The sequence below is a fragment of the Oncorhynchus mykiss genome, chromosome 8 (genome assembly GCF_013265735.2).
Source record: "Oncorhynchus mykiss isolate Arlee chromosome 8, USDA_OmykA_1.1, whole genome shotgun sequence".
NCBI lineage: Eukaryota > Metazoa > Chordata > Actinopteri > Salmoniformes > Salmonidae > Oncorhynchus > Oncorhynchus mykiss.
Window position 1 is genome coordinate 78,800,915 of NC_048572.1, and position 24,245 is coordinate 78,825,159.

The window sequence follows — 24,245 nt, forward strand, 5'->3', positions numbered from 1 at the left end:
TGAACCAGACTTGTGGAGGTCTAAACATTTTTTTTTTAGGTCTTGGCTGAATTATTTTGAATTTCCCATGATGTCAAACAAAGAGGCACTGAGTTTGAAGGTAGGCCTTGAAATACATCCACAGGTACACCTCCAATTGACTCAAATGATGTCACTTAGCCTATCAGAAGCTTCTATAGCCATGACATCATTTTCTGGAATTTCCCAAGCTGTTTAAAGGCACAGTCAACTTAGTGTGTGTAAACTTCTGACCAACTGGAATTGTGATACAGTGAATTATAAGTGAAATAATCTGTCTGTAAACAATTGTTGGAAAAATTACTTGTGTCATGCACAAAGTAGATGTCCTAACCGACTTGCCAAAACTATAGTTTGTTAACAAGAAATTTGTGTAGTGGTTGAAAAACTAGTTTTAATGACTCCAACCTAAGTGTATGTAAACTTCCGACTTCAACTGTACATGTTAGAATCACCTTCGGCAGAGATTACAGCTGTGAATCTTTCTGGGTAAATCTCTGAGAGATTTGCACACTTGGATTGTACAATATTTGCCCATTATTCTTCACAAAATTCTTCAAGCTCTGTCAAATTTGTTGTTTATCATTGCTAGACAACCATTTTCAAGTTTTGACATAGATTTTCAAGCAGATTTAAATCAAAACTGTAACTCGGACACTCGGGTACTTTTACTGTCTTCTCTGTACTCAACTCCAGTGTATATTTGGCCTTGTTTTAAGGTAATTTCCTACTGGAAGGCGAATTCATCTCCCAGCGTCTAGTGGAAAGCAGATTGAACTAAGTTTTCCTCTAGGATTTTGCCTGTGCATAGCTCCATTCCATTTATTTTTTATCCTCGAAAACTCCCCAGTCCTTAATGAATAAAAGCATATCCATAACGTGATACAGCCACCATTAAGCTTGAAAATATGGAGAGTGGTACTCAGTAATGTGTTGTATTGGATTTACACCAAACATAACACTTTGTATTCAGGACAAAAAGTTAATTGATTCGCCATATTCTTTGCTGTATTACTTTAGTTCCTTGTTGCAAACAGGATGCATGTTTTTATAATACGTTTATTCTGTACAAGCTTCCTTCTTTTCACTCTGTCAATTAGGTTAGTATTGTGGAGTAACTACAATGTTGTTGATCCACAGCTATTAAACTCTGTAACTGTTTTAAAGTCACCATTGGCCTCATGGTGAAATCCCTGAGCGGTTTCCATCCTCTCCGGCAACTGAGTTAGGAAGGACACATGTATCTTTGTAGTGACTGGGTGTATGGATGCACCATCCAAAGGTTAATTAATAACTTCACCATGCTCAAAGAGATATTCAATGTCTGCTTTTTTTTACCCATCTACCAATAGGTGCCCTTCTTTGCGAGGCATTGAAAAACCTTCCTGGTCTTAGAGTTTTAAATGCACTGCTCGACTGAGGATACAGAGATGGGGTAGCTTGACTGAGGATAGAGAGATCAAATCAAATCACATTTTATTTGTCACTTGCGCTGAATACAACAGGTGTAGTAGACCTTACAGTGAAATACTTACTTACAAAAAATCATGTTAAACACTATTATTGCACACATTATTGCAACTTATTATACGACTTGTTAAGTACATTTTTACTCCTGAACGTATTTAGGCTTGCCATAACAAAGGGGTTGAATACTTACTGACTCAAGACATTTCAGCTTTCCACGTTTAATTCATTTGCAAAAAATGTAAAAAACCATCATTCCACTTTGACATTACAGGGTATTGTTTGTAGGTCAGTGACCATAAATCTCAATGTAATCCATTTTAAATGGAGGCTGTAACACAACGAAATGTGGGAAAAGTCAAGGGATGTGAATTCTTTCTGAAAGCACTGTAGTCCGCTATCATCCTGAGACATTTTCCCTTCCAAGTTGTCAGACGCAGGTGGCTTGTCATTGTTGATAGACAACAATCGTTGTTCACCTCTTCCACACTCACTTTAGAGAATAAAAAATTGTGTGAATTGAACCATCTTATTTTTTCTCAAAATGGTATTTAAGGTCCTCCAAAGCTTTTTACTATCATTCTTTATAGAATGTATCTTTGTTTCATTGTACATTTTCTTCTTCTTTTGATTTAGTTTAGTCAAATGATTTCTCAACTGGCAGTACATACAATCCATTTAGCTGAGGTGTAAAGAGCAGGTTCAACGGTTGGGTGCTGCTGATGACAGTCAGAGGTAGAGGTAGAGGGGAGAGGTAGAGGTAGAAGGGAGAGGTAGAGGCAGAGGGGAGAGGTAGAGGTAGAGAAGAGAGGTAGAGAGTAATGGTATAGGTAGAGGCAGATGGGAGAGGTAGAGGTAGAGGGGAGAGGTAGAGGTAGAGAGTAATGGTAGAGGTAGAGGGGAGAGGTAGAGGGGAGAGGTAGAGGCAGAGGCAGAGGAGAGGGAGAGGTAGAGGCAAAGGGGAGGGAGAGGTAGGGGCAGAGGGGAGGGAGAGGTAGAGGCAGAGGGGAGAGGTAGGCTAGTGAGTGTTCAGATCCACACAGTCAGAGAGGGCTCACTGCAGGTGCAACGCTGAGTCATTACACTGCGACTGAAGCAACAAGGTGTGAATAAACCCTGTTAGTCATGTTATTTGTGAGAACTATGGCATGCCAACTCCTATGAGACTTGTATTTCTTGTGTTGCATAACTCTCCTGAAAACTATATGCTCAAATTACATGCACTGAGTTTACCAAATATTAGGAACACCTTTCTAATATTGAGTTGTATCCCCCCACCCGCACCTGCTTTTGCCCTCAGAACAGCATCAATTCGTTGGGGCATGGACTCTACATGGTGTTGAAAGAGTTCCACAGGGATGCTGGCCCATGTTGACTCCAATGCTTCCCACAGTTGTGTCAAGCTGGCTGGATGTCCTATGGGTGGTGGACCATTCTTGAAATACATGGGAAACTGTTGAGCATTGCAGCTCTTGACACAAACCGGTGCACCTGGCACCTACTACCATACCCTGTTTAAAAGCTCTTAAATGTTTTGTCTTTCCCATCCACCCTCTGAATGTCACACGGACACAACCCATGTCCTAATTGTCTCATGTCTTAAAAATCATTTTTTAACCTGTCTCCTTCCCTTCATCTACACTGATTTAAATGGACTTAACAAGTCACATCAATAAGGGATCCTATAACTTTCACCTGGATTCACCTGGTCAGTCTATGTTATGGAAAGAGCAGGTGTCCTTTGTGTGTGTACACTCAAGAGTTATTGGATAGGGGAGACCATGGCACAAAGCAACACGGGCACAAAGTAACAACTAAATAACTCCTTAGAAGCCCCTTAGAAAAGTGTTATTTAATGTGCGTATAATTGGTTAGTGTATAAACATGCCTAGGAAATGTTGCTTAAATCCATACATTCAAAATATATATATTGACAGGACAAATTCTAAATATTCTTGTCACCTCCCTTTTTTGATTATTGACCTGTGAAACATGTATCTAATCATATCATTTTTTATCAGATAGAATAGATATTTTGATTGGTATAGTTGATGACAATAATTATTGTTGTATTTTGTCACAATACTCGGGTTAGACTCAGATTTGTAATGGGGGTACATTGTAACATTTGTTACAATTAACCTATTACCTAAAATGCAATGGTATTTTATATGGTATGTAGAGACATTTAAATGATGATATAAAATAGCACTTATTTACATAAAGTTTGCCAGTACAGCTAAGAGAATCGCTCTAAAACATGGCTACTCCGTTTTTAGTCAATATGACTAGATGAAATTATGAAAAAAAGTGGCAATTTTGTGTATTTATATCCAAATATCAATTTAACATCCGAACATGTTTAAATTACCCCAAATGTTTACCATTGAAGACTACCGCCTACGGGGTTAATTGTAAAATGTTACCTTCCACCACTTTCGGGTTGAATTATAAACGTCTGGTATGTCCTAGAAACGTAGTCAGGTTACAGTGTGTAATGGTATCTGAGATACATGTACGTTGTTTGTATAAACAAACTCAAATAACAATTTCATAAAGAAGCAAAATACTGAAATTGTTACTTTGCGCCCAGGTCTCCTAGGCCCTAGTATTGTATGTCTTGTACTGAGTCAACATTATTTGATTCCATTCGTTAAGATGAGCGGAGTCGAAAAACAGCACGAGGTGTGATTTGTGAATCGAAAGTAAGCTAGCTACAGAGTTGATCATTCTGCCGGCTCCACTTTCGGTTAGGCGGGAGCTGTCCACTTGTGACGAGTGGTGCTGAAAGAGGGAAGGTAGCGCCCATGTGTCTATCAAGAAATCCAGTGACGCAAAGATGCAATTTCACGACCATGTAAACAATGGCATATCACTCAGAGACAGGGCCCAATTCTCGAAAATAAAGCATTTCATAATAACCATGACCCACTCAAACGCGAGAGAACCCCATATTGTGACAAAAGGCGAGAGAAGTCAAGTAGCCTTATCGCTGATAAAACCGTGATGAACGGGCAAAGCAAACCCCTCATTAAAATGCCTGATCCGGGGAGTCATAGAGTAATAGAGGAGGATATGTCTCGAATGAGCATGCTTGAGGTTTTAGCACGCTTGGCTCAAGGTGACATTCAATACTGAGTGCATCACACACCCCGGCAGTCCTATCAGCCAAGGATCTGGCCGACAGCCATAGGCTACTACGCTAACCTCGACTCGAAACAAAAACAAATCATTTTTAATCTAGCCCCACGGTAAATAGCCTAGTAATTTACGGAATTGAATGATTGTGGGCCAAGATTCGCCTATTGTTCTGAATGCGATCGATGCGAATTTGTTCACGGATTGAAACAAACGCGAGGCTTGGTTTGGTATCCAGGATATTCAACAGACTACCTAGTGTTTACAACCTTGAAAGGGCACGATATCATCGTTATTCATAAAGCCTATGCAGAGAGCTTTGCGCACAGGTTGTCTTTGAAATCCTCTAAAAAGCATTTCTAAAAAACCTGCTTTGTCAATGGCCCCTTGTTTAATGAAAATCACTGCATAGATGGGCTTCATTCATTAAAATGTGATATACATGTATTGGCTAAAATACCAGCCAGAACTTATGGAACAAAAGGGGTAAATGTATATTTTATAATAACTAATGACAATGGATGTGTTACACAAAGTACAATGACAATAGCATTCTACTGCTGGGCTCCTGGATTCTCAGTATAACTTGTTGATGAGACATTGTCAACATGCACATACATACATAGCATCATTTTTTACCTGAAATCACTGTAGGGGTGGATAATCCAATTGCCCGCTGATTTAACCCGCTCTTGCTCCCTCTCCACCGCCTTTTGACTCCCATACATGCGTAAGGAGAATTTGTTAACTCCAGGCTGCAGCATGGCACTGAATTGTCGTTGCATGAAGGTGCTTCCGTCAGCATCGGCATCCTCGGCCTGGATCTGGGGTCCATCCTCCGGCTTCTGGAAGGTGACAGAGTTTCTAGGCTGCTGGGTCGTCTGGGTCTGGGTCGATCCGTGCAGCGATGAGGAGGCTTTCCTGCTTGGCGCGTTGGAGAAGGACACCCTGGAGTCCTTTTTCTCGGGGACGCCGGTGGAAACAGGGGTGACGCTGGGGTTTGCGCTACCTTCCCCCTGGCCCTGCGTCATGGAGCCTGTCGCGGAGCCATCCATGCTGGCCCTGGCTGAGTTACAGGCACCACGCCTAAGGGACGCGTCCTCGGCCCTCCCCGCCCCGGCAGTCTTGTTGGAGATGATCGAGCGCAGGCTCCCGGTGCCGGAGTCCCTCCTGCATTCTCCGTTTTTGTTGCATTTCATTCTTGAAATTGGAGCGGTGCTGTTGTTACAAGCATCACCTGCTGTCGCGTTTAAAACCTCTACTGCGACCGCTGCTCCAGACGCCTCCGCCCCTGCCGCTCTGTTGGTCTCGCAGCGCCCGGCAGCATCTCCCGGACAGGTTGTAGTATCAGTCGCTTTGGATGCTACAGTGGGCTTAGTAGCAGCAGGCGCACCCTCTGTTTGCAGTAGGATGGGCTCGTTGTTGGTGGAGTTCTTTCTGGTAGCCGTGGCCGCGGCTCCCCCTCCTGGCGTAAAGTTCTTCATCCTGATACTACCGCCTCCACCACCACCGCCACTGCCGCTCCCCCCGGTCCGGCGCAGCCGCGGATACTGAAACTTGGACTCGTCCTCACCGTCTTCCGCACCGTCTATGACAGCGTTACTGGCCACGCCGGGCTGCTTCACATTCGGGGCGCTCTGGCTGGCAGCTGCAGCGGGGGCAGACTCAACACAATTGCTGCTTTTGCTTCTCGTACAATTGGACGTGGCAGCTTTGGGCGCGCTGATGTGGCTACATCCGCTACCGCCTGCCGCCTTCTTTTTCATGGTCGCAGCAGATGAGCCTGGTGAAACCTCATTCTTGTCCATATCAAATGTTGCCTCCAATTATCTTTAGTGAAAACCGATCAGGACAGAGGAGTGGGGGAGAGAGAGAGTGGAGAGAGAGAAAGGAGAGAGAGGAGGGGGTGGACGTGACTTCTTTGCAAACTACAAGAGTAGGTATCTGTACTCACTTTCAGAGATCATGTAAGCTTCACTTCCCCATTGTTTATATTTTATCACATCTAATAACACGTTTAGTGGCAGTTGCTCTGTGATTAAGTCCCATTCAGCAAATAATAGGCTAATGTAAACCTATTGCCTTATTAAATTAACTTTAAATTACATTCTAATCAATCCAACTCCCAAAATATTCAACAAGATATCATCTAAATTCATGTGAAATCAGGTAGGGTCAATGACTCATACAGCTTTCAAACGCTCAATTAAAACGGCATGAAAGTAATGAAGCAATGATGTCATTTTTTAGAGGGTGTTTTCAATGACAAGATGTCAAACAGGCGTGTATAGCGCCCTCTACTGTCCATACAGGTGGAATACAGAGAATGAGATCTCAAAGCAATAGTCTGTTTCCTTTACCTCATCATCTGCACTGATGTGAAATAGCTGAGCAGGTAAACTTCCACAGCAACAGTAACTTTCCAATAGGCATCCACCATACTCTCCCCTGTGGCATTTTTCCATATCAGGGGATGACAATGAAGATATGAAGGGAGGAGGCCACAACTATCGAAATGGACCTTTTATAAGCATCATGTCCTTGAATCGAACTGTTTGGATTTTCATCAAAGATTCTCCTCAAAGATAGAGCTTTCAATTTACACCAAACATTCCAAGAATTCAAATGGGACTGTAATAAGGATCAAATTATGTTTTGGAATTGTTGTCACCCAAAAGTTAGATTAAAATATTAGACAACAGATACAGTAATGTGTGCAGGTAAGCACCAAATGATTCTTGCTGGTAGGGTTCCATTCTATCTCCGGTTTTAGTCTGCTGTTACCTCCATCAACAGGTACATGTAACTTTTTGTAACCACATGCTTATTTCAGGACCCCTTTACAGGACAGAAACAATGTTTAATCCATCACTAAGTGTACCCAAGCATTTGCAACCGGTGAGCATACTGAAATTGAATCAATTGAATCAAATCAGACCAGCAGTAGGATACATACGAACAGCCCTGACAAAGGACCCAAAGTCCCAGACACACTGTTGGATCTGATATAGGACAAGGATGCATTTGGTTAGGAAAAACGTGCCTAGTATTTTTTTATTGCCAAGTCCTATTTCAACCATATCTACGTCATACACATGATAATCCAGGCCAAACTGTATAAATGATCTGATATTTTACCTTGTCCACTGAACCAGTGAGACCTACATGAGGACACACACACACGCACGCACACGCACGCACACGCACACACACACGCACGCACGCACGCACACACACACACACACACACACGCACGCACGCACACACACACACACGCACACACACACACACAGCCTTCAGAATCACTGACGCTGATTGCACAGTCTGTGTCAATGACATTCAGAGGTTGTCTGCAATCACTGAACTTGTCTTAAACATCCATGCAGCAATGTTAAACTACGTTTCCCAGGGGTCAATGGGGTTGTCGTGACTGTTCTGAGTCTCCTTGCCGCAGGTCTCTTACCTTTTCACAGTGAGATGCCGGGTCCAGTCTGAGCTGGCAGATGGAGTGTGTCTCTCGCTCTGCAGAGGCTGCCTGCCTCAATTCCACTTCCTGGTATGATGACACATTAGAAGAATGATGCTCTGGGTTCATTTGCATAAAAGGCAGAGTTCCAGTTCCAAAATATAAAAAAGGCTAATTGATCTTGGACGAGGTCCAACGAGCTACGAGGAACCCCAGAGAGACAGGCTGGTTGAACAGATGCTGCTGTTGGGTGGTCTGGTGGAACTAACCTGAGAGCAGCGTATACTGGCAGTGTCAACATTCATCATTGCTGTATGAGAATTTGAAGTTGCAGCTATAACCACTTACACAGGGTCAGTTATTCGTTCAACCCTCTAATGGTTTAGGTTAAAATTGGGGTTAGCGTAATCTGGTCCTAAATCTGTGGTTGTCAACCTTATGCTAAAACCTCAGCTACCCTTTTACCACAATGACATCCCAGGTGTATGTGGAATGGCTATAACATATTTATAGGGTAACAATAAGCATTTCAGTCATGCACAGAAGGTTTAGTGAAAGATACACAGTAACCGCCTGTTGTTCTCAGAAAGCTAATCAACAAAGCCAGGTTGTCTCTTTCTCTGTTTTGGTTCTCTCCCCCACCCCTTTCTCCCCTCTCTTATTTTCTCTCCCACACACACACACACACACACACACACACACACACACACACACAAAGACAAGGCAGCTCTAAATGGGTCCTAATGTGTTTAGGCTGATAGGGCTGCAGCAGTCGAGAGAGAAGGTCCAGTGACACTGATGAGTCTCACCAGCAGGACTGATAAGGACATGACTTGGGTGAGGGCCCCACATAGACTAGAACAGAGTAGAACATACATTTCATGTCATCTGACCAAATCCAAGTGCCAATGCCGTTTATCCCCCAAAAAACTATTACTTGTTAAACAAAATATTTTTCTCTGAACAATTGTATTAGTATAAAATAATATAATTTCCCCATGTTTTGTAGCTCATTATTTGTATTATTTATTTTATATAGTTTTTTTGCCGATCTTTATCAAGCATGCCAATACTTTTGGACCTGACTGTACATGACTTGGGTAGGGGCCACACAGACTAAAACATGCTTGAACCTTAACTATCGGCACATTGCTTGGGATGAAACACATTGAAATGTTCTAATGATCCCTTCAGTGACATTGGACCCTTCAATGTTCCAATGATCCATTCCCCTAACCCTAGGCGTAGGGGTTAGGGGAATAGTTAGGCTGGACTACACAGAACACACCCTCCATCTTCCTACGATGCACATAAAGAATTAATAGAACAACATCAGGTACCATATTTGAAAAGGCGATAAAATATGAGTAGTGAAATGGAGTGTGCATAGCAGGGTGAGAAGTGTACAACGGCCATCTGTCTCCAGAGCCTGCTGCCTGAGACAGTGAGAAGTGTACCACGGCCGTCTGTCTCCAAAGCCTGCTGCCTGAGAGAGTGAGAAGTGTACCACGGCCGTCTGTCTCCAAAGCCTGCTGCCTGAGACAGTGAGAAGTGTACCACGGCCATCTGTCTCCAGAGCCTGCTGCCTGAGACAGTGAGAAGTGTACCACGGCCGTCTGTCTCCAGAGCCTGCTGCCTGAGAGAGTGAGAAGTGTACCACGGCCGTCTGTCTCCAAAGCCTGCTGCCTGAGAGAGTGAGAAGTGTACCACGGCCATCTGTCTCCAGAGCCTGCTGCCTGAGACAGTGAGAAGTGTACCACGGCCGTCTGTCTCCAGAGACTGCTGCCTGAGACAGTGAGAAGTGTACCACGGCCGTCTGTCTCCAGAGCCTGCTGCCTGAGACAGTGAGAAGTGTACCACGGCCGTCTGTCTCCAGAGCCTGCTGCCTGAGACAGTGAGAAGTGTACCACGGCCGTCTGTCTCCAGAGCCTGCTGCCTGAGACAGTGAGAAGTGTACCACGGTCGTCTGTCTCCAGAGCCTGCTGCCTGAGACAGTGAGAAGTGTACCACGGTCGTCTGTCTCCAGAGCCTGCTGCTTGAGACAGTGAGAAGTGTACCACGGCCATCTATGTCCAGAGCCTGCTGCCTGAGACAGTGAGAAGTGTACCACGGCCGTCTGCCTCCAGAGACTGAGACAGAATTCTCTCTCCATTTCCTCCTTCAGGACAGGGCTCCAGAGGGAGCAGAGCTATGATTGGCTCCTATGCTGTGCTCATAATTAAACTGTGTTGATTGGGTTATTAGGTGATTACTAATCAGCATGGCACCACTTAGCCGATAGTATATAATAGTTTGACATAATGGTTTTCAGCCCCTGCTTATTGTTCAGCGCCCGGTTTAAATACTTCAGAATTCCACCGTTCCTAGTTCCTACCTACCTTCCTTGAAGTAACTAACTACTGAGCTGACATGACTATACTGGTGCTACTGTAGCACTTCACCTCTCCCATCGGGAATAATTAGTGAGATTGTTGTACAAGGGAAGGAAGGAAGGGTGCAATTCTAAAGTATTAGAACAAGGCAGATAATTCCAGATAATTCCTCATATTTCACCATTCAAAAAAAAAATTCACACAGCAGAACGTTCTAGAATTGTCCAGAATGAATCCATGTTCTACTTACTTACTGTCATAGTATAGCGCTATCATCAAAACTGCAGTATAGTCCAGGTTTGGTGTTGTATTATTATTTGACCCTAACAAATGATTAACTTACAATAGAATAGGTATATAAAAATGTATTGAACTGAAATTCATTGTATGGGACATTCGAGGAAACTGAGTGAGAATGTTTGCCACTTTTGATAGTAGCAAGAAATTAGAGAATACCAAATTTTTTGAAAAATGCTGATAAATTGAGACTTTAATGTGAGAATCACAATATGAGCATTAAAATGAATGAGGAAAAGTTCAGAGATGCAATAACATTTTTGTTCAGTTGTAGTTTCCCCAAATTCCCAATCCTGAAACCAAACAGAATGTAGTGCAACAGAAAAGTGCAAATAAATAATTCTAAAATCAGATGCATACACTCAGTTCTCTCTTAGTTCTCTCTGTATTCTTCAGTTGGCTGTACAGTGACTGACCTGCTTGTTAATGTTCTTAAATATGAATACCTCTATGTACACATATCTCTCTCCTTCGGCATGGAAGTCTGTACCACCACAGTTGAGTAAAAAAAAAAAAAAAAAAACTTAACACTTTCTCTTTTAAATATAAAATGTGTGTCCCCATCTTATGGCAAAAAGACATGACAATGTCTCAGTCAAGTCGCAGTCCACTGCGGTTCAAACGTGGATACTATTATACACCACAACCTGTTCGGATCCTTCTCCAGTTTCATCTTCACTCTCTCCTTTTACAGAAGCATCGCAACAATACTGGTGACGGCATCCACTCCAGTCCTCACACATGGGAAGGAATGATCGTGTGTTCAAAGTTCACAATAGAAAGGGGCTAAAATAAACTAAAAATAACATCTCATAGTCCATATTGTGTTTATCGTTTCACCTCCAGAGTAGAGTCATCTCCCCAGCAGCTTCTCCCAGTGGGCCTTAAAGAGAGCACTGAGAGGGGCGGCCCTCCAGACTCCCCTGAGCCAGTGGTAGAGTGGGGGTGAAAGTCTGCCTGGGGTGGGGGTGAGGTGTTGTTTGTGTGCAGGTGGTGTGATCGAGGTATGATGGTGATGGAGATCTAGGAGTTGTTGGCAGCGTTCTCGTTACTGGGGGAGCTGGAAGAGGATGAGGAAGAGGAGGAAGGGGAGAAGTTCATTCCTGAAAGTCCCGGGGGGTCCGTGGCTGTGTTCTGTCCACTGAGGCTCTTTCTGCACACTGGACATGTGTCGTGCTGAGGGAGGGAGAGATTGTCACAGAAACGAGGTTCAGCTTATAGCTTAGACAATGAGAACACATTAACATGCAAACCACTGCATTTAAAAGGAATTAAACGAAGGTGAAAACGCACATACCTGTTCCAGCCATGGTACTATGCAGTCATTGTGAAACAGGTGATTGCACGGAAGTTGCCTCACAGTCTCCCCTACACTGTAGTCTTCCTTGCACACAGAACATTCTAAACTGGAACCTGCAATAAAATACAATATTTTGTGGTTGAGTGATCAGTCCCTCCAAAATTCCACTTGATTTTGCTGTGGCAATTCTGACATTTTGCATGGCAAAATGCAATGATTTTGTCCAATTTGTTGTGACAATGCGCTGACATGGGGAAAAGTTTGTTGACGTGTGGCTTGATTGAAGCATATTATACAGTAGATGTGCAGTGATTGGTTGAAATTGCGAGCCCTCTTTCTGTAATGCGATAATATGCGATTATTTGACTTTTTTATGTGGAAATAGTGCAGTGATTGGTTAAATTTGCAAGCCCTTGCATAATATGCAGGGAATTGTTGCTTTTGCACCCCAAAAAAAATATGATCCCAGAATCCTGGAGGGACTGTGAAAAGTTGTTGTTGTTGACTCACCCACATGTTCCTCTGTGATCTGGATGCTGGGCAGGTTCTTTATCCTCTCTCTGTCAGCAGGAGGAGGACCAGTGTTCTCAAACTGATTTAATAACTACAGAGGAGAAAGGTAAAGTTGTTTCATTAGATAGTGCAAATGTGTCACCAGAATTTGTAATTGAATCCCTTGTGAAGTGTTAGAGGATTTGGGTATACCTGGGTAATGATAGAATCAAGTCCATTGGCACCCCAAGCGTAGTCCATTGGATTTGAGTGTAGCATGCCCCTATCAAGAGAATTCCAAGAAATGACTAGAAACACACAGTAACTAGTACGTTTACAGACACAACATCTATTTTCCTGGTAATTATATAATAACACTGTGCACATACCATGGTCCCATTGCAATGTTCGGCATGGCTGTGGGTGCTATGATTCCATTCACTAGCTGCTGGATGATTCTGCAGAGGGACAATGAGAAATATCTCAGTCACTTAAGCATTTCACTGTAAGGTCTGTTACCTTTACCGATTGATTACCTGTTGTAATCGGCGCATGTGACAAATAACATTTGATTTGACTTCCTGAATTATTCCTGAAGAAAACTGAGTCATGTCACTACACAAGTAGTGTATGAATTCCTTTCATAATTCCTTTTTCATCTCTTTCCTACAGGGCAAACAATGTTTCATTGGGCAAGCAAGCTGGAAAGTGTTCCTTACCCCTCTAATGTGGGCACTCCTTCGTGTCTCTGTCCCGGTCGCCGTGGCATGTGTCGTCCCTGTGGTTGCCGAGCGCTGTACCGTTGCCGTGACGCCATCTCCCGTTCCCGTCGGTTCTCCGTCTCGCGGTTGTCTTCTGCTGGCAGCCCCGCTCGGAGGTCAAAATTCTCATCAAAAATCCCCAGAGCAAACTGGCCGTATCCGGGCGGAAATGTAAACATGTGCTGGTGGTCCATACTCTTAGGAAGGACAAAGAGTGAAACATATACTGTCACTAACTTGCAGTCCAACCAAGGTGCATGAGTTCATGAGGACCAACTGTTGAGTTGAGGAACAAAGGAGTTCTGTGTCACTAACCTCAAAAGTCGGACGGTTCTGATCGCTGGTGGAGGCAGTGGATGTGGACCCATTTTCAGTGCTGGAAATAAATAAAACACAAAAAAATGGCAGGTTCTTATCTTATCTTCAACTATGAACCAATGTGATAGAAATGAGCCTAAACACCGACAGCCTGTTTCCCAGACACATATAGCATTGTCAAAGGAGAAGTGCTGCTGAAAGTACTTTAAACTCTGATAGACAGGCAGATGATACTGTAGGCTACCTTCTCTCCACTGATAGCTCTTCAATGAAGCCAGATTCACACCGCGGACATGTGTACTCCTGCAGGAAAGCAGAAATACATCTAATTTATAACATAATCATAATTGTCATCTGTCAGTCTCATAAACTTGAATGTTTTCATTTGTTCTGAAGCAAAACAAAACAACAACCTTGCCTATGTAGGCTATGTATGTACCTGGGAATTAAGATTGTTAGATAGCTTCAACCAGTTGTGGCTTGAATTCAAAATCAAACAAGTTAGCTATTGACCTCACACTTTGACCCGCTGTAGCTCCATTCCCAGAGTTGATCATTTTAACAATAGCTGATGATCCATTCAATCCATTGCTATTGAGAGATCGTTGAGTACCATTAGCTCTTTGCAAAGACTCTCCATGCAGGTAGATATCTGAAAGCTACTGCACTGTACAATTCAAGAAGCTTCCTATGAATGACCATACAACAACAGGCATGTTAAAACAGGTTGTTGCAGCTATGGAAATGAGTTGGTGGTGTACATAGCCTAATGATTGTGTTTTTTGAAAGTCACACTTTGTGAGATCATAGCTTAAAGGGGTAATCAGCAGTTGCTACATCCATTTGTGGATGTATAAATGAATTATATGTACCCATTGATTCTTGAAGAATATAACTTATAACTCATAACTCATTATGAGCTTAGTTCAACTGTCCTACCCCATCAGAGCCCAAAATATAATCTTATTTAATCCACTGTTTGTAAACAAAGTAAATGTAAAAAAAAATACTATTTATCCTAAAGGCATGGTTAAACTATTATTTTGATATCATGGATGGTAATTTCTTGCATCTATAGCTTTGAATTTGAGAGTGGCTACATTTCTCCAGACATGAAACAGTGGTGGAGAGTCGCTTTGTTATTGTTTCAACTGCTGATTTCCGCTTTAAAAGTTAGATAGCTATCTACCTTTGGAGGTGCTATGGGCCGGCAAGCTGTCATTATCATGAACAGGTCTCATATCACAAAAAGAGACAGACACGCTGTCACTGTAAAACATGGGTAACTCCTTAGCTAATCCAACAAGTCACAGAGGCATGATCTCGAAACATCCTAACAGGCAAACTACAAGCTATTTTGGTAGCTGGCTAGAATGCAAACGAAACTATAGCTGTCAAATGAATGGCAACGTGAACGTTCCACTAGCTACAAGCTAACGTTAGCTAGCTGTCATGCTTCAGCCAGAGGAAATCGTGGATAAAATAATACAAACCCCACTTAGCTGGCCATGGTTTCATTTCGTGAACAACAAAAACCTCTCTGGAATGCTTACCGGGAGACGAGGGTTGATCTCTGCTGAACATCGGTGACAGAAAAACCGGCAGGGCCGTGGGGGAGCTTCAGCCATCTTCGGATTCTCTACCAGCAACCGAGAGGGAACGTGTACGGGTAGCGACAAACAACAAAATTAATCGATTTGCGAGACGAACAGGAAGCGGAAACTAGCGAAGCGCTACCTAGCTTAGCAACAGATAGCTCGTATCAGGGAATACAGATCTGGTTAGCTGCAACTATGGAGTCCGGAAATACAGGTAAACGCTCGAAATAATTTAAATGGCATACCTTAATATAGTAACTATTTTAAAATGCTTAACAATAAACTCTTGCCTCATGAAATGTGGTTATTTGCGCTAGTTAACTACATAACTAACGCGTTAGCTACTTAGCTAGCTAACGTTAGTTACCACCGCCCATCAACAGGATTTGTAGTTGTTGATACATCAAAATTCATCAAAAAAATCGGTAACCACAATCAGAATAAACCACATAATGTCAAATTCATTACATAATTAGTTGTAGTTTTGTATTTTAGCTATTTATTGCTAACGTCTTGATGCCACCTTGCAGCGAGCTAACTAGCCAGTTTTAGAAAAACATGTTTTACCAACCCTGGCCTGCTGGCTGCTTCTCAAGTCTGTGGCAACAAAGATAATCAAAGGGAATGGAGACATCCTCAATGCAGCAAGATATAGTCCCTGACATGTCTACACATTCCTATCATTCAGGGTAGTTCACTCTTCATAATATATAGATAGCTAGTCACATACGACTTTTACTAAAATACTCACGAAGATAGCTAGAGCAATTACAAACGAGATCACCTCTTGTGACTAACATTATTGGTAGTAGGACACCAATAACAACTGCACCCAACTCTTCCACTGTTTGTTTTATTGCCACTGCAGGGAGAGGAGGCTGGAACAACAAGTTCCGGCCAGCCCAGAAGAACAGGATGAGTGTGAACATTCTCCGTCAGGAGGAGCTGATCGCCCAGAAGAAGCGGGAGATCGAGGCTAAGATGGCAGAGCAGGCCAAGAAAAAGAGCCTTCAGACTCCCAACAAGCCACTGCCACCAAGGTACAGTATATCCTAGTCTTCTGAAACACTACAAATACCTCTCATCAAAACTCTGCTCAATCCCTGCTGGAAGTACTTGATTCTGGCCCACTTGACTGTAGCCATTGATTTTGACTTCTTATCCCCACAGTTTACACAGTTTACAGGGACACTCTTCGAACAACAACAAGTATGTGAACGATGGAAGCTTCTTGCAGCAGTTTATGAAGCTTCAGAAGGACAAACCCAGCTCTGACTCTGGTGAGATAGCGAGCTCTTTAATTGGTTTCAATAGAACTTTATTTTAATGGTACAGAAATGATTAAATAAAATGGTAATAACACAATAATAATTTATTAATTACTTTTTTCTTCTCGATTCATTAAACAATGAATGTGAGATTAACCCAGTTGTGTACCCTCTACAGGCTCCAGTAGTGACACCAAAGCCCCGTCCTCATCCACCCCCAGTCCGTCGTCAGGAGTGTCTCAGCCCCAGATGAAGAGCATTCTCATCGGCAAGCGCCCCGGTCTAGGGATCAGCAGCATGCTGAACCAGTTTAAGAACTACTCCCAGTCCAAGAAGAACCCACTTCGTCCCCAAAGACCTAGCATATTCAGCTCCCCAGATGAAGATGATGATGATGATGATGATGATGAGGAAGTTGATGACTCAAGCTTCCTAGAAATCAAAGGTAATCATGATCTGTGTTTTTAAATATCAAAGAACTGCCAGGAGCCAAGTCAGATTCTGTCCTATTCTACATGTTGTCGTTTCACCCATGTCATTGACTGTGTATTTCAGTTGCAGAGTAGCTGCTTCCTGAGACTAATGCTTTGCCTGAATTCTCATAGCCTTCTACAGTACAGTAAAGGTAATGTACTCATAGTCCTCTTAAAGTCTTTCCCCCAGAAGACCGAGACACACGACTTATTCTGGACAAGATGGCGGCCTTTGTGGCTGAGGGAGGGCCTGAGCTAGAGAGGAAGGCCAAAGAGGACTACAAGGACAACCCTGTTTTCTCGTAAGTCTGTATGGATGTAGCTACTAACAGCATGTTAAATCTATAGCTAGTATATAGTGTATGTAATGGTGCCTCTTTTAGTCCTGATATAAAGATCTTTTACCTCCACCTTACAGATTCTTGTATGATAATAACAGCCGGGATTATCTTTATTACCGAAAGAGAGTTGCTGAACTCCGAAAGGATCACTCAAAACATGAGACACCATCACGTTCTCATGGTAAGATTACCTATATAAATTTCTCTCTCACTCTATCTGTCTCTCTCTCTCTACCACACACAGTTCCTCACTCTCTCAAAGACTGATGGTGTTCTTTTAATCAGTAATCTATATTTATACATGTGAATGAGTCATATGTGAGATAAATATAATTGCCCTCCTTGGAGAGTATTAGTTGATGTTGAAAGTAACCATTAAAACAAAAACGATGAGGATCGAAGATACACAATGATTTACTGAATACTTTAACCATGATACAAGTCATTCACGACACATTATGATTACCCAACGTTTCATGGTGTTATTTGTTCACCAATTTTAAGATTAGGTCTGTATTCCATTATCAAATCCATACAATCCACTTCCCCAATCACCACCGTGTCCCCCTGCTCCTCCTCCTCCTTCCTCCCTCTTCTTATCCCCTACTGGCTGTAGGCAGGTGTTTGAGGGCCAGTTGAGTACGGTACGGTAGTAGTGTGAGTTGAGCCCCAGTACTGATAGGCTGCTTAAAGTCTCCCCCCCAGTGGACGAGGAGACACAGAGGGTGGCTGAGAAGCTGGCCATGTTTGTGGCCGATGGTGGCCCCGAGGTGGAAGCCATCGCCGCCCAGCACAACCAGGAAAACCCCACCTTCAGGTTAGTGACAGTCTCAGATATTGTAACGAGAGCGTTTAATGTATTCATCCAATTGTATTTTATTGTTGCTTAAAAATACATTGATTTGTCATAAGCTTTGAATAAAATAAAGTAAGTAATGCTAACATGTAAATTGGATAAAGTACCACAAAAGACAGCATATTTCTTCTTCCTTTTCTCAGTTTTCTATATGACCTCCAAAGCCCCGCCCACCGTTTCTACAAGGAGAAGGTGGAGGAGTACCGCCAGGCCAAAAATGCCCAGAGCCCCCCTCCAATGATTAAGCAGGAGCCTGGGGTGGAGCTCAAGAGACCGGCCGCCCCTCCCCTGACCTATCCTCCCCCTCCTCCGCCCCCTCACTACCCCTACCTGGTGGGTCAAGTAAAGCTGGAGCCGGGTCTGGGGATAAAACAGGAAGTGTCAGGTCCGCCCGTGGTGAAGAGGAAGAGGAAGAGCCGCTGGGGGTCGGAGGACGACAAGGTGGATCTGTCACTGCAACCCATCATCATCCCCAAGGAGGAGGAGCCAGAGCCCAGCCCGTGTCTCTCTGGTAATCAAACACACATACACGGAGTGTACAAAACATTAGGAACACAATCCAAATATTGAGTTACACCTCCCTTTGCCCACAGAACAGCCTCAATTTGTTGGGGCATGGACTCTACAAGGTGTCAAGCGTTCCACTGGGATGCTGACCCATGTTGACTCCAATGCTTCCCACAGTTGTGTCAGTTGGCTGGATGTCCTTTGGGTTGTGGACCATTCTTGATACAAACGGGAAACTGTCGCACATGAAAAACCCAGCAGCCTTGCAGTTATTGACACCCTGAAACCAGTGTGCCTGGCACCTACTACCATACCCTGTTCAAAGGCACTGAAATATTTTGTCTTGCCCATTCACCCTCTGAATGGCACACATACACAACCCATGTCTCAAATCTTAAAAATCCTAATTTAACCTGACTTCTCCCCTTCATCTTTAACCTGTCTTCTCCCCTTCATCTTTAACCTGTCTTCTCCCCTTCATCTTTAACCTGACTTTTCCCCTTCATCTTTAACCTGTCTCCTCCCCTTCATCTTTAACTTGTCTCCTCCCCTTCATCTCAAACCTGTCTCCTCCTCTTCGTCTTTAACCTGTCTCCTCCCCTTCGTCTTTAACCTGTCTTCTCCCCTTCGTCTTTAACCTGTCTTCTCCCCTTCGTCTTTAACCTGTCTTCTCCCCTTCGTCTTTAACCTGTCTTCTCCCCTTCGTCTTTAACCTGTCTTCTCCCCTTCATCTTTAACCTGTCTCCTCCCCTTCGTCTTTAACCTGTCTCCTCCCCTTCGTCTTTAACCTGTCTTCTCCCCTTCGTCTTTAACCTGTCTTCTCCCCTTCGTCTTTAACCTGTCTTCTCCCCTTCGTCTTTAACCTGTCTCCTCCCCTTCGTCTTTAACCTGTCTCCTCCCCTTCGTCTTTAACCTGTCTCCTCCCCTTCGTCTTTAACCTGTCTTCTCCCCTTCGTCTTTAACCTGTCTTCTCCCCTTCGTCTTTAACCTGTCTTCTCCCCTTCGTCTTTAACCTGTCTCCTCCCCTTCGTCTTTAACCTGTCTTCTCCCCTTCGTCTTTAACCTGTCTACTCCCCTTCGTCTTTAACCTGTCTTCTCCCCTTCGTCTTTAACCTGTCTCCTCCCCTTCGTCTTTAACCTGTCTTCTCCCCTTCGTCTTTAACCTGTCTTCTCCCCTTCGTCTTTAACCTGTCTTCTCCCCTTCGTCTTTAACCTGTCTTCTCCCCTTCGTCTTTAACCTGTCTCCTCCCCTTCGTCTTTAACCTGTCTTCTCCCCTTCGTCTTTAACCTGTCTTCTCCCCTTCGTCTTTAACCTGTCTTCTCCCCTTCGTCTTTAACCTGTCTCCTCCCCTTCGTCTTTAACCTGTCTTCTCCCCTTCGTCTTTAACCTGTCTTCTCCCCTTCGTCTTTAACCTGTCTTCTCCCCTTCGTCTACACTGATTGAAGTGGATTGAACAAGTGACATCAATAAGGAATCATAGCTTTCACCTGGTCAGTCTCTCATAAAAAGAGCAGTAGTTCCTGATTTTTTTTTGTTGTTGTCCATTCAGTGTATGTTCAGCCTCTCTTGTATAACACACACAGAGACAGACGTTATAGTATAAGACTAAAAACAGTGTTTGTAAGGTATGTCCTGTGTTTGTGGTGTGTGTGTTTCAGTTAATGAACTGAGGGATCTGGGCTACAAGAAGGGAAAGCCTATGGGCCTGGTGGGAGTGACTGAGCTCTCAGATGACCAGAAGAAACAGCTCAAAGAGCAACAGGAGGTACTACATGACCGACAGACAGACAGCACAATAGACTATGGCAGCACATTGTACTTTCCCAGTTTGAATTGTCGGGGACTGGGCGGTGTTAATCCTTGGTTTGGTATGGGGGTACATAGCATACTTCAAACCTTTAACAAAATCAGATGGGCTCGGTTGCGTTTGTTCTCAGCCACCTTGCAATCTGTCCCTGAAACCTTGCCTGAGGTGTGTGTCCGGCCTGCACATGCGTGTGTGTGGTGTGTCTGTGTTCCCACCGCAGATGCAGGAGATGTTTGACATGATCATGAAGCATAAGCGTGCGATGGCGGAGATGCAGGTGATGTGGGAGAAGGCGGTGCAGGACCACTCCCACGAGTACGACAGTGACGAGGAGGTGGACCAGCAGGCTGGCACCTGGGAGCACCGCCTCCGGCACATGGAGATGGAGAAAACACGTGGTAAGATTCATGAAGTGTGATGTATCATGGGTAAATTATGACTGACTGACTGATCTACAAATCATATTGAGTAGTTATTTATGATGCAAGGTGATTTGTAGATCAGTCGGTCTCAACTCGCCTTTCAAGTCAGCTGCAATGTGGAACGATTTGCTTCTGTTCAAGTGAAAGGGCTCCAAGGGATTTAAAAAAATAAAATCCACCTTCATATTCATCATCTCCAGCACCACCCCAACATTGTGCATTTTAATGTTCTGTAGTTAAAAAGATAAGTGTTTACAATGACATCAACCAATTAGTAGGCAATGCCTCCTCATACTTGGTTAAAATGACACGATGCACACCAATGATGACATTGGAAACACTTATATTCCTCTATCTGTTTTGCTACAAAACATAGAAATGTTAATGTTGGGGTGGTGCTGGAGATGATGAATATGAAGGGAATTGTCAACATTTTTCAACTTCACGTCCATTTGAATGTGAGATTTCATTATTCAAAAGATCAGTTTGTTACTACTATAATTCATTAATCTTCTCTGAGATGAACTCTGTCATAATAACCTGGGCCACGTTTAATCTGAAAGTTCCAATACATTGTGTCCTGCTGGCCACGGCCCTGAAGTGATTTGGTGTTTATGTAAATGGCTGCTTGTGTCTTCCTCCAGAGTGGGCGGAGTCGCTGACTGACATGGGAAAGGGGAAGCACTTCATTGGTGACTTCCTACCTCCGGAGGAGCTGGAGAAGTTTATGGAGACCTTCAAGGCACTCAAGGTCGGTCCACTCCCCATCTGTTCTCTTCACCACTTGGTCCTTGACCCCTTTGTTGTCTAGCCTCTGCCCAAAAGGAATTGCCTGTGAAACACATATTCTATTCTCATGTTCTTGCCTTGTGTTCTGCAGGAGGGCCGTAACCCAGACTACTCGGAGTATAAGGAGTTTAAGCTGACGGTGGAGAACCTTGGTTTCCAGATGCTCATGAAGATGGGCTGGAAGGAGGGCGATGGGCTTGGCTCTGGCGGACAGGGCATCAAGACTCCGGTCCACAGGTTGGGGGCTGTCCAATACTCACAGACACATAGTATACACATTTGTACTCGGACATGGACACAAACACTTCACATGAGTACACACACTATTGTCTGATACAAGGTCTTCTACACAGCTTACACACACACACACACACACACACAGACATACACCTAGCCAGCTGATGTGGTGTGTTTGTTCCAGGGGAACCACGGCTGTTGACGGGGCAGGGTTTGGCGTGGACCGGCCCTCTGTGCTCTCAGGACAGGACGATGAGTATGATGCTTTCAGAAAGAGGATGATGCTGGCCTACCGCTTCAGGCCTAACCCACTGGTAACTACTACATAACATGTAAGCTGTTCTGTTTAGATGACCTTGCATCAGCAAGAGTTTGGAGTAATACGCCTGTCTCTCTTCTCAGAACAACCCGAGGAGGCCATACTACTGAAGAAGAGGTCCGAAGCTTGGCTGACTTCGTCGACTTTTCATTTTTTAAACAACCAACAGTGGCGTATTGATATCTCTTTGTTGTGGAAACAAACTGTAGGACACTCAGTTCAAGTAATCTCCTCTAGATTGTGTGGAATTGTATGGTTGGTGATAAACTGTTTAGGCTGGAGATTAAGGATGGATTTGTCTGATCTAAAGTTTTCTAAGAGTCAGTTGATGTTCTTACTGAACTGCAGAATGAAAGTTTCCTATTTGATCAATCGGACAGCTAGGGTAGCGTTGTGATGGCTCGCTATCATGATCTGATTTCACAGTCACGACTCATAACACAGAACAACCTACACACACACACATACATAAATAGTGGTGGAATAAGTACCCGATTGTCATACTTGAGTAAAAGTAAAGATACCTTCATAGAAAAGGACTGAAGTGAAATTCACCCAGTAAAATACTACAAGTGTAAAAGTCTAAAAATATTTGGTTTTAAATATACTTAAGTACATGTAATTGCTAAAGTAATGTAATTGTTTTGGTTTTTTTTTTTACAAGTAGCCAGGGGCACACTCCAACACTCAAGACATAATTTACAAACGATGCATGTCTGTTTAGTGAGTCCATCAGATCAGAGGCAGAAGGGAAGACCAGGGATGTTCTCTTGGTAAGTGTGAATTTCACAATGTTCCTGTCCTGCTTGCTAAGCATTCAAAATGTAATGAGTACTTTTGGGTGTCATGGAGACTGTATGGAGTAAAAAGTACATTATTTTATTTAAGAATGTAGTAGAAGTTGTCAGAAATATATATATATATACATATATATAGTACAGATACTTATGTAGTACTTTAAATAATTTTTACTCAAGTATTTTACACAACTACACAAACAATTCTAATGAAGATTTTTTTAAATCAGTTTGAAGGTAATGAATGGCTTTGAAATGAGTTATTTCAGTACATGGTTTTGCTATGGTTGTTGTACATCGTAAATGCAACAAATGGTGTAAAATGCTTCACTGCAAACAATAAAAATATATACACTGAACAAAACTCTTTCAACAATTTCAAAGATTTTACTGAGTTACAATTTATCAGTCAATTGAAATAAATGCATTAGGCCCTATTGGATGGATTTCACATGACTGGGACTACAGATATGCATATGTTAGCCACAGATACCTTAAAAAAAAGATAGGGGTGTGGATGAAAACCAGTCAGTATCTGGAGTGACCACCATTCATTCGACTCATGCAGCGACACATCTCTTTCGCATAGAGTTGCTCAGGCTGTTGATTGTTGAATATTGTCCCACTCTTCAATGGCTGTGCGAAGTTGATGGATATTGGCGGGAACTGGAACACCCTGCCGTACACGTCGATCCAGCGCATCCCAAACATGCTCAATGGGTGACATTTCTGGTATGGATGTCGGCCATGGAAGAAGTGGGAAATTTTCGGCTTCCAGGAATTTTGTGCAGATCCTTGTGACATGAGGTTGTGCATTATGGTGAAACATGAGGTGATGGCACGACGTTGGTCCTCAGGATCTCATAACGCTATCTCTATGCATTCAAATTGCCATTGATAAAATAGAATTATGTTCGTTGTCCATAGTTTATGCCTGCTCATACCATAACACCATGGGGCACTCTTCACAACATTGACATCAGCAAACCGCTCGTCCATTGTCGTGGAAATTTCCTCTATTTACCAAATCATGGGAGCAAACCACACACACAAGTCAGAGTTAGTTATAAAAGTCCATCTTTAATTATATGAGCTCTATCACAACCCTGTGACTCTCAGATCGATTCAGTGTCAAACCATGAATTCTCTGAGAGCCCCCTTACAATACAACTGAGTTCCTTTAATAGCAAAGACACACAGT

At 43.3% G+C, this 24,245-nt stretch overlaps 3 protein-coding genes across 4 annotated transcripts in view; 1 reads left to right on the top strand and 2 right to left on the bottom strand.

Moving 5' to 3' along the window:
• Positions 1 to 6,488, bottom strand: part of LOC110530999 (potassium/sodium hyperpolarization-activated cyclic nucleotide-gated channel 2-like) — a 98,233-nt gene extending 91,745 nt beyond the window's left edge. Inside the window, exon 1 of the mRNA XM_036986365.1 lies at positions 5,263 to 6,488. Coding sequence (XP_036842260.1) covers positions 5,263 to 6,431 — 1,169 coding nt within the window. The 5' untranslated portion in view covers positions 6,432 to 6,488. The remainder of the gene's footprint in view (positions 1 to 5,262) is intronic.
• A 4,433-nt stretch (positions 6,489 to 10,921) lies between these two features.
• On the bottom strand, positions 10,922 to 15,996 carry LOC110530705 (E3 ubiquitin-protein ligase RNF126). 2 transcript variants are annotated; one of them, XM_021613952.2, is made up of 10 exons: positions 15,979 to 15,996; positions 15,183 to 15,268; positions 13,874 to 13,932; positions 13,627 to 13,687; positions 13,270 to 13,508; positions 12,940 to 13,008; positions 12,764 to 12,833; positions 12,569 to 12,662; positions 12,056 to 12,171; positions 10,922 to 11,934 (listed from the first exon to the last, which is right to left on the bottom strand). In XM_021613952.2, the coding sequence occupies exons 2-10, from the start codon at positions 15,255 to 15,257 to the stop codon at positions 11,782 to 11,784; spliced, it is 936 nt and encodes a 311-aa protein (XP_021469627.1). In that variant the 5' UTR covers positions 15,258 to 15,268; positions 15,979 to 15,996; the 3' UTR covers positions 10,922 to 11,781. The 2 variants fall into 2 exon arrangements, with proteins under 2 accessions (XP_021469627.1, XP_036842261.1); XM_036986366.1 differs by lacking the exon at positions 15,979 to 15,996 and adding an exon at positions 15,799 to 15,878.
• Positions 15,206 to 23,408, top strand: LOC110530704 (SURP and G-patch domain-containing protein 1). Its single transcript, XM_021613951.2, has 14 exons — positions 15,206 to 15,441; positions 16,096 to 16,267; positions 16,398 to 16,507; positions 16,674 to 16,940; positions 17,147 to 17,270; positions 17,387 to 17,490; positions 18,003 to 18,126; positions 18,309 to 18,676; positions 20,332 to 20,438; positions 20,701 to 20,878; positions 21,547 to 21,653; positions 21,783 to 21,928; positions 22,113 to 22,242; positions 22,331 to 23,408. The coding sequence occupies exons 1-14, from the start codon at positions 15,423 to 15,425 to the stop codon at positions 22,355 to 22,357; spliced, it is 1,983 nt and encodes a 660-aa protein (XP_021469626.1). The 5' UTR covers positions 15,206 to 15,422; the 3' UTR covers positions 22,358 to 23,408.
• Positions 23,409 to 24,245: the final 837 nt, after the last annotated feature.